Source organism: Brassica oleracea, chromosome C2 (assembly GCF_000695525.1).
Source record: "Brassica oleracea var. oleracea cultivar TO1000 chromosome C2, BOL, whole genome shotgun sequence".
NCBI classification, from domain to species: Eukaryota; Viridiplantae; Streptophyta; class Magnoliopsida; order Brassicales; family Brassicaceae; genus Brassica; species Brassica oleracea.
Window position 1 is genome coordinate 1,114,448 of NC_027749.1, and position 16,086 is coordinate 1,130,533.

Genomic DNA, 16,086 nt, shown 5'->3' on the forward strand with positions numbered 1-16,086 from the left:
TGAGCTGTAATTTCACTAGGCTTTTAGGTTAGTTTTGCATTTGATTCAACTTTGGGTATAGGTTTGGGATTAAAATCAAGTTGTGAGTTAGTTTTGGCAAAAACCCAAAAAAAAAATAGAAATTAGATTTGTAAAGAAAGAGAAAAGATATAGGAAAAGAAAGTAGGAGAAAGAAAAATTTTGGTTGGTTAGTGAATTTTTATGTTTTTTATATCGTTAGTAGGCCTAATTTTCTTTATTATTATCAAGCTCTTCTTCCAGTTTAGAATTTACGGCTCAAAGCCTACCAATAGTTAAAAAGCTATCATTTTTTGTAAAAATATATTAATTACACTATAATCTCTTTAAATTAATACTCTATAAATTAATATACACTAAAAAATCTCTATAAAATAATATAATTTTATAGTCTCGAATCGAGTTTTTGGTTCAAATAGTATATCGTTAAATTAATATTTTTTATAAATTAATAAAAAAATATAGTTTTGGTGTAATCCCAACATTATTAATTTATAGAGGTTTCACTGTATATTAGTTTAAATAAAAAGTTTTTTGCTGTGGAAACAGGTTTGAAGATTTTTACATCAAATATGGAATTCGATTAGAGAATTTAATTTCTAACAAATTTTATGATGTGAGCTTATAAGAGGTTTGCAAAGTTTAAATGCAAATTTTTCTTTGATCTCTTAAAATTCGAGGTATAAATGTTTTGAGAAATTTTTCCTTTAAATATTAATATAAATTGGGAAAGATTTGTGATCATGTTGAGATATTCCTAATGCATATGTCTTAAGTATAAAAAGGTAATTTGTTCGGTAACATGTGTAGAAAAAACAAACATCAATTGCAAATATGTATATATATGAAATGTGGTAAGTATAATCTAATTATTATGATATAATCCATCTAATTATGAGCAACATATTTGTGATGAATTAACTTGTACGTGTTTGCATATGATACACTATAAAATACGCTAGTAACGAAACTAGCAACATAGTTGTCTCCTAGTTTAGCTATTGATGGTTTCCGAATTGGACAATTCTTACGATATGTGTGTACTAATGCTTGTTTTCTCAATTAGGTTGAGTATATTTGTGGAGCCAAACGAGGTGTTGCAATCGCATGCAAAGGTTTGGCCATGAAAAGGTCACTCTTGCTTTCTGAAATGTCGAATTTATCCTCACCATGCACTGATGACCACGTGAACCCTTGAATCAACCGGGCCAGCAGCATGTACGTCATGGCCGACCCAATGTTTGAACCCATGCACCCTCTTCGTCCCGCGCTAAACGAAATTATATTGAGATCTGGATCGTTCAGCTCCACATTTTTGTTATTGCCCATATGTCTCTCGGGGTCGAACTTAAGCGGTTTGTCCCATACGTTAGGGTTTCTCCCGATCCCTAAACGACTGATCAGAACGTGACTTCCCTTTGGAATGAAGTAACCGTCCACTACTGCATCGGCGGTGGACATGTGAGTGAGATTGAACGGCGCCACAGGGTGTAACCGGAATGCTTCTTTCACACAAGCTTTGACGTAGTTGAGATTTGAGATGTCGGATTCAAGGACAAAACGGTCTTTTCCAACTACCCTATCAATCTCCTCCACAGCTTTTTGCATTATGTTCGGCTGGTTTATCATCTCCCCCATAGCCCACTCCGCCGCATTTGACGGATTATCCACCGTCGCCAACATTAGTTCCTTCACAATCCAACAAAGTAATTATTGACCACCAAAAGTTAAAAATCATCGTCTCAATAATTTTTGGAATTATAAATAAAAACTTTTGCTAATGCTAAATGGAAAATTTTAGAATCTGTTTCTACTTCCTCTGTTTCATTATAAGTGTCGTTTTAGGTTTCGGCACACGGATTAAGGAAACAATTAATTTTGTACATTTTCTATAAAAAACACTATTACATATACATCTAACCATATTTCAACCAATAGAAAAATAAATCTTGCATAAAATTAATAAATTTTGCATTGAAAATCGAAAACGACACTTATTTTGTAACGAAAAAAAATCTCTAAAACGACACTTAATATGAAACGGAAGGAGTATTAATTATGGAAGAACTTAAATTTTAGTGTATCATTAAAAAAAACACATTTCAAATAGATTAAAAAAATAAAATTGAATACCAAATTTTGAGAATAAATAAATTCTAAAAAAGTATAAATCATCCATTCGTATAATCACTATAGGACTCCTAAAATAGATATTTTTTCTCAATCGTGTTTTTCTCTCCAAATATTGTATTTTTGGTTAATTCATGTTTGTTCGCAACATTCCTATATAAGCTCACTATGATTTACCGAGGTTACAGTCCCATTGGATTCAATGACGAATATATACTACATGCTACACGCTTGTCTAAACACGTCAAAAGTATATATTATCATGTGGAATGAAAAGAGATTAAGGCTAATAGCCGAAACTTTAATAGTTACAAATTTGAAAACTCTATTGTTTATCATATAAGAGCAATAGAGCATGTTTAATGGGGGTTCTTAGGGTGAGGTTCTTAACGGAATATAAGAATCCGTCTCTTAAATTTTAACTAAAAAAACTAAGAACCGGTTCTTAGAAGATTCTTAGCGGAATATAAGAACATGTGTCTTTAACTTTTAACTAAGAAAATGCTCTAACTATGTCTATAAATATACATACCGTCACTTGTGCTTTGATCTCTTCGGCCGACAGAGCAGGCTTCCCATCGGTGTCTTTGGCCAATATAAACATGTCAAGAAAATCTTGAGGCTCTTTCATCTTCCCATTACGCCATTTCTTGAGTCTTTGATCGACAAAAGAATCGTTATACTTACTTATATCCCTCATTGCGCCACTCACGACCTTCTCATGCCCTTCCAAGTCCAAGAACCTTAGCCACGGGACATAATCCGATAATGCAAATGCGTAAAGATGGGTTACGACCGTAAACAAAGAATCAACATGTTCAATCTCTTCGAACCCTGGTCCAAATCCATCTTCACTTCCTTTACCAAAATGCCTTACACCAAACAGCATCTTCCGAGCTACATTACCGCTGTATTGCCGCACGACAAGCCTTAAATCAATAACCTCGAAACCGTTACCTTGGTTTTTGATACAAATGTTGTTGATGTAACGGACGAGGTTATCAGCCTCCTCGGTTCTCTTCTCAAGCGTCCATTTGAAGCTCTTCTGGCTCGTCACGTGAGATGCCACCACTCTCCTCATCTTCTTCCACTGCTCGCCTTGTGGCTCCACCGCGATGGTTAAGTAGCCGCGGCTACAGTACTCCGTGCCCATAGCTAACGGTCTAGTGGCGAAAATAGAGTCTTGCTTCTTAAGAATCTCCCGCGCGATCCGCGGGGATGTCACGGGAATGACATGTGTATTTGCTAGAGGGATACAAGCAATATCGGTATTGAGTTCTTCCATGAGGGAATGTATCCACCGGAACACCGGTCTGTTCCTCCGTAGTATTTGCGGTAGGTTTCCTATTAGAGGCCAAGGTTTTGGTCCGGGAGGGAGACGGAGGTTTCTTGTGTAGGAAGTTACTAACTCGTTTTTCTTTGGCTCTTTACGCTTCATCATTAATGCAACGATGAGAGAACCTAGAATAAACGCAAGCAATGAGGATGAGTCGAGCATTTTAGTTCTATATTTGGGAAAGTTATAAGGTTCTTTATTATAGTTCGAGTAGATTATTTTTCCAAATTTGGTGAGGAATTAATTAGGCTATATAATATATGGACGGACAGCCACGGAACATCGAAGTATCGTGTTGTAACATGTGCTTTAAATAATGTACAAAAATCAATCTAAGGATTCCGCATTTTGTCAACAGCTCATGCATATACATATTTTTTTTTGTTGCTGATAATTTGCATTAACATATTATTTTCCCTTTTTTATAACAATTTATTTTAAATTTTCCGCAGAGAAACTACTTTTCAAAATTACCTATTAAATGTTGTATATATGATAGTTTTCCAAGATTTAGATTCCACAAAGAGGAAAAGAATTTCGTAAAAGATTTTTTTTTAAAACTTATGAAATCTTACATGTTTTGTGCATGCATGCTTCTACATCTATCGCATCTCCATTAATTTGCTGTCTATTTATATATTCACTGGTAGGTAGAACGAGTGGCTGTGGGCTGGCTGGTTAACCTAATTACGTGGCTTCCTGGTGGTCGCTGAACATTAGGCATATGCATTTAATAAAAAAAAAAAAAAAAAAAAGGGAAATTTGCCCCTATAACTATAAACACGTTACAGTTATATATTATCATGTGAAAAATAGATTATGGCTAAAAGTCGAAAAAAATTAGTTATAAAATTGAGAACCCTATACTGTTAATTATATAATTATGTGTATAAATATACATACCGTCACTTGTGCTTTGATCTCTTCGTCCGACAGAGCAGGCTTCCCATTGGTGTCTTTGGCCAATATAAACATGTCAAGAAAATCTCGAGGCTTTTTCATCTTCCCATTACGCCATTTCTTGAGTCTTTGATCGACAAAAGAATCGTTATACTTACTTATATTCCTCATTGCGCCACTCACGACCTTCTCATGCCCTTCCAAGTCCAAGAACCTTAGCCACGGGACATAATCCGACAATGCAAATGCGTAAATATGGGTTACGACCGTAAACAAAGAATCAACATATTCAATCTCTTCAAACCCTGGTCCAAATCCATCTTCACTTCCTTTACCAAAATGCCTTACACCAAACAACATCTTCCGAGCTACATTACCACAGTATTGCCGCACCACACAAGCCTTATATCAATAACCTTGAAACCATTACATTGGTTTTTGACACATAGGTTATTGATGTAACGAACAAGGTTATCAGCCTCCTCGGTTCTCTTCTCAAGCGTCCATTTGAAGCTCTTCTGGCTCGTCACGTGAGATGCCACCACTCTCCTCATCTTCTTCCACTGCTCGCCTTGTGGCTCCACCGCGATGGTTAAGTAGCCGCGGCTACAGTACTCCGTGCCCATAGTTAACGGTCTAGTGGCGAAAATAGAGTCTTGCTTCTTAAGAATCTCCCGCGCGATCCGCGGGGATGTCACGGGAATGACATGTGTATTTGCTAGAGGGATACAAGCAATATCGGTATTGAGTTCTTCCATGAGGGAATGTATCCACCGGAACACCGGTCTGTTCCTCCGTAGTATTTGCGGTAGGTTTCCTATTAGAGGCCAAGGTTTTGGTCCGGGAGGGAGACGGAGGTTTCTTGTGTAGGAAGTTACTAACTCGTTTTTCTTTGGCTCTTTACGCTTCATCATTAATGCAACGATGAGAGAACCTAGAATAAACGCAAGCAATGAGGATGAGTCGAGCATTTTAGTTCTATATTTGGGAAAGTTATAAGGTTCTTTATTATAGTTCGAGTAGATTATTTTTCCAAATTTGGTGAGGAATTAATTAGGCTATATAATATATGGACGGACAGCCACGGAACATCGAAGTATCGTGTTGTAACATGTGCTTTAAATAATGTACAAAAATCAATCTAAGGATTCCGCATTTTGTCAACAGCTCATGCATATACATATTTTTTTTTGTTGCTGATAATTTGCATTAACATATTATTTTCCCTTTTTTATAACAATTTATTTTAAATTTTCCGCAGAGAAACTACTTTTCAAAATTACCTATTAAATGTTGTATATATGATAGTTTTCCAAGATTTAGATTCCACAAAGAGGAAAAGAATTTCGTAAAAGATTTTTTTTTAAAACTTATGAAATCTTACATGTTTTGTGCATGCATGCTTCTACATCTATCGCATCTCCATTAATTTGCTGTCTATTTATATATTCACTGGTAGGTAGAACGAGTGGCTGTGGGCTGGCTGGTTAACCTAATTACGTGGCTTCCTGGTGGTCGCTGAACATTAGGCATATGCATTTAATAAAAAAAAAAAAAAAAAAAAGGGAAATACCGGGTTCGAACCGGTGACCTATTGATCTGCAGTCAATTGCTCTACCACTGAGCTATGGACCCTTGACTTTTAATATTGGGTCTTAAATTATATAACATGGTTCACAAAAAACATACGTACAAGTTTAATATGTCTGGTCGATCAAGTTGCCAAAATCCAAACTTGTTAAATAACCAAAAACAAAACACTATAATAAAACTAATAAAAAGAAATGCGTCGTCTTTCTTTTTAGATCACAAGCTTTGAACGTTAGCAAAATGATGTTACCTACCACCAGTCCCACACTTACTATAAAGATATTTCACATTTAAATTGAAAGTAAAGTAATTATTTCTCAAGGATACACACCAATCTGATTATAAATCTCTACATCCTCAACTTAAAAAGAAAAGTAAGCCTAGACTCTTTGCATTGTTTTTAATTATATCTGACCACTTCAGTTAGATTTGCTTGTCCACTTCTAAAGAATCTACCCTTCTTTGTTTTCTTTTTGATCAAAACCCTTCTTTGTTTTTAACAGTGGGAACAGAGATGGTAATTTGTAGGCTTTTTCCAGTCTAAGTATTTCAAGACTCATTCCATCATCACTTGCCATTTCTAAACCAAAGATGGCATCTGCGAGGTATATGTCCACAACGTATACTATTTTGTATTCATCCTCAAAGAACAAGTGAACAGAGAATCTCTGCTTATGGTTTAGCGATTTACTAATGAATTTGTTTGAAATCGTAGGTGTTTAGTTTCATTTTTAAAGAAAATACATTTTCATCGCAATCGTTAGCGTTTATAAAACAGTCGATGCCAAAAATATTTGGTTTTATTTATTTATTGGTGGAAGATTATTTAAGTAGGCGTGTTTAGTGTCATTTGTAGAAAAATGCATTTCATCGCAAATGTTAACTTTATAAAACAATCGATCCCTAAATAATTTGGTTTGTTTATTTATGGAAGATTGGTTTTGAGACGGAAGGTAAAGAAGAGGAGAAACTGAAGGTAGAGAATGCGAATGTTGTTGGGATGATTGCAGAAATGGTATTTGTCTGGAAGTCGAGGTGTTGTACCTTCCACCATCGTCTCCCTCGCCGATTCTCTGTCCGCAATTTTAAACTAAAATCTCTTGTATAAGCGTTAATGTGTGTGTGTGTTTTATGCTTATTATGCCGTTGTTAAACAACACATCGTGTTTGCATGTATACAATTATTAGTGGAATTAAAATATCATGTCGACATAATTGTTACCATCATGGTTTTATTCATCTAATTGATTGATAGAAAGTCTGTTACCGGAAACAACGGGAGACGATCTCATGTTTTTGTATCTCTATGTTCGGTTTCATATCCCGACTACGTCTGCTTTTGATTATCTCATCGCATATGTCTTTTCCTCCTTGCTATTTATTTCTAACAACTTATGAGATATATACATCAACAAACGAAAATAATTAACGAGATATACATCAACAGACGAAAATTAAGGAGTATATACATTAACAAAGAAAAAGAACTTATGACTTATGAGTATATATGATTAAATTAAGACAAAACTATATGACTGATACGATAAGTCATGAATCATATGATTGATTAAAGTGACAAAACCCAACTGTGAGTTGAATGTAAAAAATAACGAAACTCTTGCCGAAACCATGTACCTGTATACGGTATACCAAAGAACCAAGAAGAAAACGTAAATTATTAATGATTACCATCGTTATAACAAATGTCGTGGGCTATAGTAGGAACATAAAAAAAAAAAGGAACATCACATTATATGTTATAATTAACCAAAAACATCATATATTGTTAAACCAATAATAATACGATGCATAGTCATGTGACGTTTTCACGTGGCATAAAGTAGGAGTTCATGCGCGCGGTATATCCGTTGGGGTTGTCAAGCGCCAAACAGAACTGCATGTGGAACTTTTGCATAATGCATATAACTTGCAAACGGAAATCCTGGAAAATAAGACTGATATAACTACGTCAGCTTCTTCGATTTTACGTTTAGGTACTTTTTTCTTAAAAATCTGTAACGGATCATAAGAGAAGTGATAAGCAGTAAGCACTGGTGATCTCCCTATATAAGTGAAGTCTTGAACGAATTGAAAAGTTCACTCAGCTTATTTTTCTACTTATTCCATCCTACTTTTCAGCCCCCAACAAAATCATGAATCTTATAGAATATGCCCATATTTTAATAATTTCACTATGCACCTTCAACTTCTGCTTCCAGCGGATAAACTCCGACGACAACGGAGGCTGGGAGAGAGGCCATGCCACTTTCTACGGCGGAGCTGATGCATCCGGAACAATGGGTACTTAAAACATAAGTGTTTTTATTTGCACACACATCATCTCCAAATAAAGTAAATTACATTTAAAAAAAAAAAAATCATCTCCAAATAATCATATAGATACTTTTAACCTCTACCTTAACCGTTAAAAATGTTGACGTTTTGTAGGAGGTGCGTGTGGGTACGGTAACTTGTACAGCCAAGGCTACGGACTACAAACCGCGGCGCTGAGCACGGCTTTGTTCCAAAGCGGCCAGACGTGTGGGGCTTGTTTTGAGCTACGTTGTGAGGATGATGATCAGTGGTGCCTCCCTGGTTCCGTCATCGTCTCCGCTACAAACTTCTGTCCTCCAAACTATGCCTTAGCCAACGATAATGGTGGTTGGTGCAATCCTCCCCTCCAGCACTTTGACTTGGCCCAGCCCGCCTTCCTTCAGATCGCTCAGTACCGAGCTGGGATCGTTCCTGTTGCATTCAGAAGGTAAATAAAAACACTTCTGTAGTTTAGTTGTGGGGGTTTTATTTCCTTTGTTATTGTTAGTTGGCCGTGGGCCTTTTTGAGCCAAGCCCGGTTCTTTTTTGTGAGGGCTTGTGCACGCCCCATTGTAATTTCGGCTTATTTATATAAAATGAGTACTTTAAAAAATAATAAAAAATAAAAAATAAATAAAAAATAAAAACACTTGTAGCTAATTTGTAGGGGTTGATCATCCGGTTTATATGCTTTGGTTTTATATGTTCCCCGGTTTTATAGAAACTAAAAACCCAATAACAAATTATTTGTTATTTATTATTTTTAACTAAAATTCTATACAATAATATAAGGGGCATAATACAGTGAAACCTCTATAAATTAATAATGTTGACTACACCAAAACTATAATTTTTTTATTAATTTATAGAGATATTAATTTATCTATATACTAATTGAACTAAAAACTCAGAGACTATAAAATTATATTATTTTATAGAGATTTTTAGTGTATATTAATTTATGGAGTATTAATTTATAGAGGTTCTATATTTTGCGGTTAAATATCATTATATAGCTTTATTTTTATCAAATATAATTAATATATTCAGTGAGTATAGCTTATTAGCCTTATTTGGTTTTGTTAGGTCTACAATACATGGGTTTAAGTAAAACACTTTTAGTTTGCTTTCAATGCGGTTTAATCCAGTTTATATGACATGTGAAAACACCTTACTATTTTTTCCATATGATGATGACAGGGTTCAATGTGAGAAACCTGGAGGGATAAGGTTCACGATAAACGGGAATTCATACTTCGACCTCGTGCTGATCACAAACGTGGGTGGTGCTGGAGATGTTAAAGCCGTAGCTTTGAAAGGCTCAAAGACTAATCAATGGCAATCCATGTCCAGAAACTGGGGACAGAACTGGCAAAGCAACGCTTACCTCAGAGGTCAAAGTCTCTTTTCAAGTCACTGCGAGCGATGGTCGGAGTGTTGTGAGCTATGATGTTGTCCCTGAGGATTGGCAATTCGGTCAAACTTTTGAAGGAGGACAGTTCTAGATTAAGTATCAAGAGAAACTTAACTATATATATATATACACACAAAAAGAGTCAATGATTGTGCTTAAGACAAAGACTCAGCTTCTTATAAGTAGCCTTATGGATCATATAAACTCTAAGAAAGACAAATGGGACAACCATCCAAACTACGTTTTACATTGCTTTTGAGTGTTTCTTTTAAAGACTTTCATTATATCATAGTTTCCCCAAAATTAATTAGAGCAAATTGGAATGTCTTATTTCACTGGATATATAACTATTAGTTGCACAATCATGATCACGGCCAAGATATAATGCAACATCCATATAAATTATATGATATAATACACCAATGTTTGTTTCTCAAATCAGTTAATTTGCCAAACAATCAATGTCTCTTTGGTAGTGACTGAAAAAAGAAAGGATTTAAGAGCATGATTAACCCGAAGTTCTTAAGATGAGTTTCTTAGCGGAAGTTAAGAAACTGTTTCTTAACTTTTATAACTAAAAAAGCTAAGAACCGGTTTTTAAATAAGGACTTTAAGAACCGGTTCTTAGCCTTTTTAGTTAGAAGTTAAGAAACAGTTTCTTAACTTCCACTAAGAACTTCACTCTAAAAACTCCGGTTTAATCATGGTCTAAAGAGCACTAACCAAAAAAAGAAAGAGAAACAGCTCTAAAGTTATATACTAAGGGAAAACCCTCTCCACCACTAAGACGGGTGTCTCAGTACTTCAGTACAGTATCGTCTTCCCTGTTTCACAATGAAAATAAAAGTCAGAAAACAAGACGCAAGAACCAAGAGATTTGGTTAATATTGTATGGTTCAGAGATTTGTGTAACAATTACCAAAACTCATGTTCAAAATGATCAGATGAATCGAAGTCCTCCTCTTCATGATCACAGCACTCACAAAACTGTATGAATTACGCAAATGGTTATGCCAAGGTGGAGACAAAGACAACCTTTCTTGGCTATGCAAGGAAAAAAAAACATTTTACTCTGACCTTGTCGCATTTTGCAGCAGCTTTTGAATCTGCCTCATCATTTACCTACAAAATTGTTCATCAAACCTTAACTCTTGAAAGTGTTTCTGATGACACAAGCTCTTTAAGACTACTAAACCCCTAAAAGCCTAACTAGTCTGACTCTAAAGCTAGCTTAAGTATGAATTTAATCAAATAAGCAATATCCAGAGATAATAATATTACCTTATGTATACTTTGAGCTTCTTCTTTTAGTTTCATGTTATGAGCCAAATCAACTTCTTCAGCACGAGCTACTAAGGGTTTCTGATCCTGGAACATAACCAACAAGGACACACAAACCAAGCCTATAAAAATACTCCCTCCGTTTTTTAATATAAGTCGTTTTAGAATTGTGCACATAAATTAAAAAATCATTAAATTTTTATATTTTCTAAACAAAAACATCATTAATTATTTACCTAACCACAAATTAACCAATAATAAAATAGAAGGTATATTATCAATGATCATATAACATTAAGTATTAATAAATTTTACATAGAAAACCGAAAACGTCATATAATTTGGAACATAAAAAATTCTCTAAAATGACTTATATTAAAACCTAGGGAGTAATGTTTTTTTTTCAAGAAAAATTAAAAGTGATTTTGAATTAAAGTGATACCTCTCTTGACATGTTCTTCCACACTCTGAAACATATTCTACTAGCATCCACCATGTTCCCATCGTAGCTTCTCCTAAAATCCTCTCTATATATATAAAACAAAAGTTCAAGTTTTTAAATGCAAACGTAATCCAGAAACAGAGTAAGGTTATGGTTACAGTACACGAAGAAGACGAATGGTGATCTTGGCTCATCTCCAAAACTCCCAATTGGTTTACTATCACTCGAAACGCACTTAAACCTCTTCGGTTCTCTTCTTTTCTCCCCACACTCGTGCATATCAAACAGAGCAATCGCGATCATAACACCACATTCTTCACTGGAACCAAAGCCAAAAACAGAGTATAACGAAACTATTTTTCCAAAAAAAAACTCAAATTGAGGAATCCAAAAAAGACTTACCATTTATCGAAAGCGCTTCCATCGGCAGCACGACGAACAGCTTGAACCCTTTTACGGATTCTCGCCATTGATGCCCTCGCTTTATCAAAAGCTCTTCAATTTTTTTTTCTAGTTCTGACAGAGACAAAGGTAAAAACTTTTTTTTAAGGTGTCATTTAGTGAATAATATTGTTTAATGCTAACGTGCGCTTAACAGATTAACGCGCGGGACTATATAATTGGCGCGTATATTTAATTAAAAACAGAGTAAATCTCTCACTCCCGCTTCCGAGAGTTTTTATCCTTAAACAACCTATGAGATTATGCCACGTAATCACGTGAATTACGCTAATAGAAAACTTCGAAAATGGTAATAAATATCGTAAACATTTCTTAAGCGAATTTCATTACATATTAATGTGGACGTATTACATACTCTTTTTTGGACGTAACACATACTTAAACACTAAAATAACACACATTTAAACGGATCTTCAAATTTTTAATGGGAAGATTAAAGTCTTATTCTATCACAAACCAATCAGAAAATAGCACGTGGAGAGAGAGAGAGTGATCAGTTTGTTTTCCCACAAACTTTCCTGATCTCACCGCTACTACCAGTCAAGGGGCTAATATCACCCATCTTGATCATCGCCGACGCGAAGTCGGAGTTAAAGCTCGACGGACTGTTGCTGTAGCCACGGACTATGGAGTCCGTGGAGCCGCCGTTGAAGAGCACTTGGTCTGAATGTAGTAGTCCTCTCTGAGCCATTAGGTTCTTGAAGTAGCTGTTGTCGAAAGAAGTTGCTGAGTTGATGTCAAGTGGAGCTAGGTTTGCGTCTCCGGAGCCGGCGGCTCTAGGGCAAGATCTCTGACGTAAGGTGGCGAAGGCTGCGTTGATGTTTGTCTCGTTGTAGACTCTCGCTCGGAAGTTCACGCAACGGGATTGACCAATCGTGTGTGCACCTGAATAAAAAGATTATAGAATAGTTTGTTTAACAGTTAACTTTGGTTACTTAACACTATCATTAAAAAAAATACTTTGTCGGTGTTTTGTAATAATAATTTATATGGTTACGTAACTTTGGCAAAGGAACAGGAAAGCCAAAGTGTTTTGAAAAACAAACACAAAGAAACAAGAAAAAGCCGACAAGTTTCAAAAAGACAATCTAATTATTTATTTTGTGTCTTAATCATGGAAATGTATTAACGGGTATTTTAGAATTTGTAATCAGGCCTTATCAAACGATTGATTTAAAAGGAATCTCCTTCATAGGTTGCTTTATTCTTTTATCTCACTCAACCTATGAAACAAAAAGTTGCATATATTGTAATGAAAAAAAAGAGGTAAGAAGAGAAGTGACACGGACCGGAGAGAGCAACCATATCTCTGGTGGAGAGTCCAACGGCGCTGAAACTACTAATAAGCTGGCTCAGACTCATATTCGGTGCGGGAATGTTACTATTCGCCGCGGCTTGACTCGCCGTTTTTGCATCTCTTCTTCCTACTTTCACATTCCAATTCGGCCCTCCAAGCTTCAACCAGGACAAAGACGAATGTTATTGACCGGTTTAGTCTATCAAATTTGCAAAACCGAACTAAGATCATTTTCGATCCCACTCTATTTTTTTTTCAAATGGAGGTTAGAATAAAAAAAATATTTCAATTATACTTCTTTTTTACTCAATAATGAAAATGGATTTACTCCCTAAATGATATATAATACATTTATTTTTGTCCTGTACTCCTTTTTTGACTTCAGAATATAATTGAAGTAATTAAATTCAACTTTATTATAGAGTTATTCCATTTATAAAAATGGAGTAATAGATAAGAAATAATCTTGTTGACAAAGAGGGAGAGTTTATATATATATGGAGCTTACTTGTACAACGGAGTCTCTGGCTGCAATGGCTAAGATATCAGCACAAGACACAACCCCGGGACATGCCTTTTCTACCGCGGATTTGATGTTGTCGATCACAGTAAACCCACGAGCAGAGTTGCGGTTAGGGCCCGCGTTTTGTTCTCCCGTAAAGCTTGATGTGTCGTCTAGTAGAATAGAACCGTCGCATCCCTGTATATATATATATGCATGTTACGACTATGATTACAAGGAAAGAACTAAAGAAACCATTATGCTGCTTTCTTGGGATGCAAGGAAAAGGTCAACAAAACAATTTACGTTGACGAAGCAATCGTGGAAGAAGAGACGGAGGATAGATGCACCCATTCGAGGCTGGCTGCTAACGGCAGATTTAACGCCTGATTTAACGGTAGAGAGTAGATTAGGGCAAGAGGTTGAGTAGAAGTTTGTGGTGAGTTGTGCTTTGACGACGTTATTGTTATCACCTTGCAGTAAAAGCGTAAGGACTAGAACTAAAATGGAAACAAATTGATTTGAAGCCATGTTTGAGTAAACTTGGGTAGACTTAGAGTTGATTATTATTGTACTTGGAGAACAAAGCATAACGGAGTAGAGGTTTATATAGAGGATACCCTAATTAAAGTGATAGACAGGTAAGCTAACGCGTTGAAAAATGTGTATGGTTTTAAGTTAAATACTTTGTTTTTGGGGTTTATTATTCATTTTTGCATGGAATTTAATTGGTAATCATCAACAACGTCGGTGAGAGAAGCTAATACAAACTTCTTCTTCTTTTTTTGCTAAAATTTGGTGCTAGCTAATACAAAATTTCTCAGCAGTATTTTTTTATAACCATAGAAGTTTCGGATCTTAGGTCTAAAATCAGATTTTATAAATTTTGATTTAAAAAAAAAATTCTTCATTTTTTTCAAAAAAAAAAAAATCCTTCATTCCTTTGTATCAAGGGTGGTTTGAACCTCAATCACAAACGATCCAATCTTCTGAGCAGTAATATTTTGTATCAAGTAATTAGTATATCCATCAAATTAAGTCGAAGACTTTAGATAGTTGACTTGCAAAATGATTAGATATAAGAGATTAAATTAATGGGATTAATGGTGTTAGAAAAATGGGATTGAAAAAAAATTAGATTGTAGTGCTTAATACTTGGTCGTGATTTGCATGACACTATTTAAGAAGAAACTGTTAGTTTATGTATCATCCAAATATATCGTTGAGACTTGAGATTGTTTGTAAATAATTAAGGGTGTTACAAAAAAAAAAAATTAAGGACGCGTCATATACTCTTTTAATTGGTATCACTGTGATTGTCTGAAAGGTCAAACATTTTACTAACCATCTTATTGTTTTCATCATTCGATACTCATATGATTAGTGAATTTATACTACCAGACAAAAGAAGTAATTATTTGCAAACACGTCTTCTTTTAAATAGAGGCCGAAAGCATATTTGCCAGTATCTCTAGTTTTTTTGTTCGTCAAATCGAAATCTGTTAATTCCCACCGTTTGTAGGATTATTGGAAATTTGGAATGACTTGACCCCCCCTCATTTCAGTCGAGTGACTTCGGTACATATAAATGACTGAGACTTCGCAAACAACAACGCAAAAAGTATAAATGGTCTAAAGTCTATTTGATTATTATTTTGACCATTTCTACAGTTGATGGTGCTTATATTAACAGAATAATAGAAAAAAGTGCACTCAGCGCTCATTCAAGATTTGGATATTAGATGGTAGACCATCATTGACCCCAGTCTTTTAATTAGGATTTTTAGCTTTGGCTAATAGATAATTCTTAATTTTATTTAGTTTTTAATTAAGAAAAATTAAGATTCGTCTTTTAAATAAAAGATATAAAAACTGTATCTTACCCGAAAATTGTAAAAAAAAAAGGTGTCTGAATTAAAAACTTCGGCTAAGAGATCGGAAGTTAATCATGCCCTCAGGCCGTTCACTTGCTTTCCGATTCCTAAAACGTTGGTGAATCTCGATATTAACTTTATTATATTGCTCCTCACACTACAAGAAAACACACCGAATTCCGACGGAGGTTCCGACGGACACCAAGGTCGTCGGAAATTTGTGACGGAATACTGAAAAATTTCCGACCAAATCCAAAAAAATTAAGTCGTCGGAATTCCGTCGGCCATTTCCGACGAAATATGGTTCGTCGGAATTTTCCGACGACTTTTCGACGACATTCCGATAAAAAATGTAACCGTTGTAGTCGTCGGAAGTTCGTCGGTACATTCCGACGAATTTCCGACGACATTCCGATTAACAGCAAAGTCGTCGGAATTCCGTCGGTATTTTCCGACGGAATTCCGACGAACCATGTGACCGTTGCCGACAAATATATATGACCGTTGTATAGCCGTTTGAGATTGGA

At 35.3% G+C, this 16,086-nt stretch overlaps 4 protein-coding genes, 1 long non-coding RNA gene, 1 other non-coding gene and 1 pseudogene across 6 annotated transcripts; 2 read left to right on the forward strand and 5 right to left on the reverse strand.

Annotated features, from left to right (window-relative positions):
• Nucleotides 1-882: 882 nt before the first annotated feature.
• Nucleotides 883-3,675, reverse strand: LOC106325663 (phenylalanine N-monooxygenase-like). Its single transcript, XM_013763726.1, has 2 exons — nucleotides 2,681-3,675; nucleotides 883-1,707 (listed from the first exon to the last, which is right to left on the reverse strand). Exons 1-2 carry the CDS (start codon nucleotides 3,644-3,646, stop codon nucleotides 1,081-1,083), a joined length of 1,593 nt encoding a protein of 530 aa, XP_013619180.1. The 5' UTR covers nucleotides 3,647-3,675; the 3' UTR covers nucleotides 883-1,080.
• A 682-nt stretch (nucleotides 3,676-4,357) lies between these two features.
• LOC106325664 lies at nucleotides 4,358-5,378 on the reverse strand (annotated as a pseudogene).
• A 569-nt stretch (nucleotides 5,379-5,947) lies between these two features.
• TRNAC-GCA lies at nucleotides 5,948-6,019 on the reverse strand. The gene has a single exon. It is a non-coding gene; the product is annotated as a tRNA-Cys (tRNA).
• Nucleotides 6,020-6,280: 261 nt separating this feature from the next.
• Nucleotides 6,281-7,184, forward strand: LOC106326535. Its single transcript, XR_001267260.1, has 3 exons — nucleotides 6,281-6,348; nucleotides 6,478-6,579; nucleotides 6,909-7,184. It is a non-coding gene; the product is annotated as an uncharacterized LOC106326535 (long non-coding RNA).
• Nucleotides 7,185-8,127: 943 nt separating this feature from the next.
• LOC106326206 (expansin-A2-like) lies at nucleotides 8,128-9,737 on the forward strand. The gene is made up of 3 exons (XM_013764225.1): nucleotides 8,128-8,275; nucleotides 8,423-8,735; nucleotides 9,488-9,737. The coding sequence occupies exons 1-3, from the start codon at nucleotides 8,128-8,130 to the stop codon at nucleotides 9,735-9,737; spliced, it is 711 nt and encodes a 236-aa protein (XP_013619679.1).
• A 662-nt stretch (nucleotides 9,738-10,399) lies between these two features.
• Nucleotides 10,400-11,911, reverse strand: LOC106326381 (DNA-binding protein MNB1B-like). The gene is made up of 7 exons (XM_013764375.1): nucleotides 11,827-11,911; nucleotides 11,588-11,743; nucleotides 11,425-11,509; nucleotides 10,983-11,069; nucleotides 10,779-10,823; nucleotides 10,621-10,688; nucleotides 10,400-10,525 (listed from the first exon to the last, which is right to left on the reverse strand). Exons 1-7 carry the CDS (start codon nucleotides 11,892-11,894, stop codon nucleotides 10,498-10,500), a joined length of 537 nt encoding a protein of 178 aa, XP_013619829.1. The 5' UTR covers nucleotides 11,895-11,911; the 3' UTR covers nucleotides 10,400-10,497.
• A 262-nt stretch (nucleotides 11,912-12,173) lies between these two features.
• Nucleotides 12,174-14,276, reverse strand: LOC106324876 (peroxidase P7). The gene is made up of 4 exons (XM_013762871.1): nucleotides 13,992-14,276; nucleotides 13,692-13,883; nucleotides 13,176-13,341; nucleotides 12,174-12,771 (listed from the first exon to the last, which is right to left on the reverse strand). Exons 1-4 carry the CDS (start codon nucleotides 14,274-14,276, stop codon nucleotides 12,380-12,382), a joined length of 1,035 nt encoding a protein of 344 aa, XP_013618325.1. The 3' UTR covers nucleotides 12,174-12,379.
• Nucleotides 14,277-16,086: the final 1,810 nt, after the last annotated feature.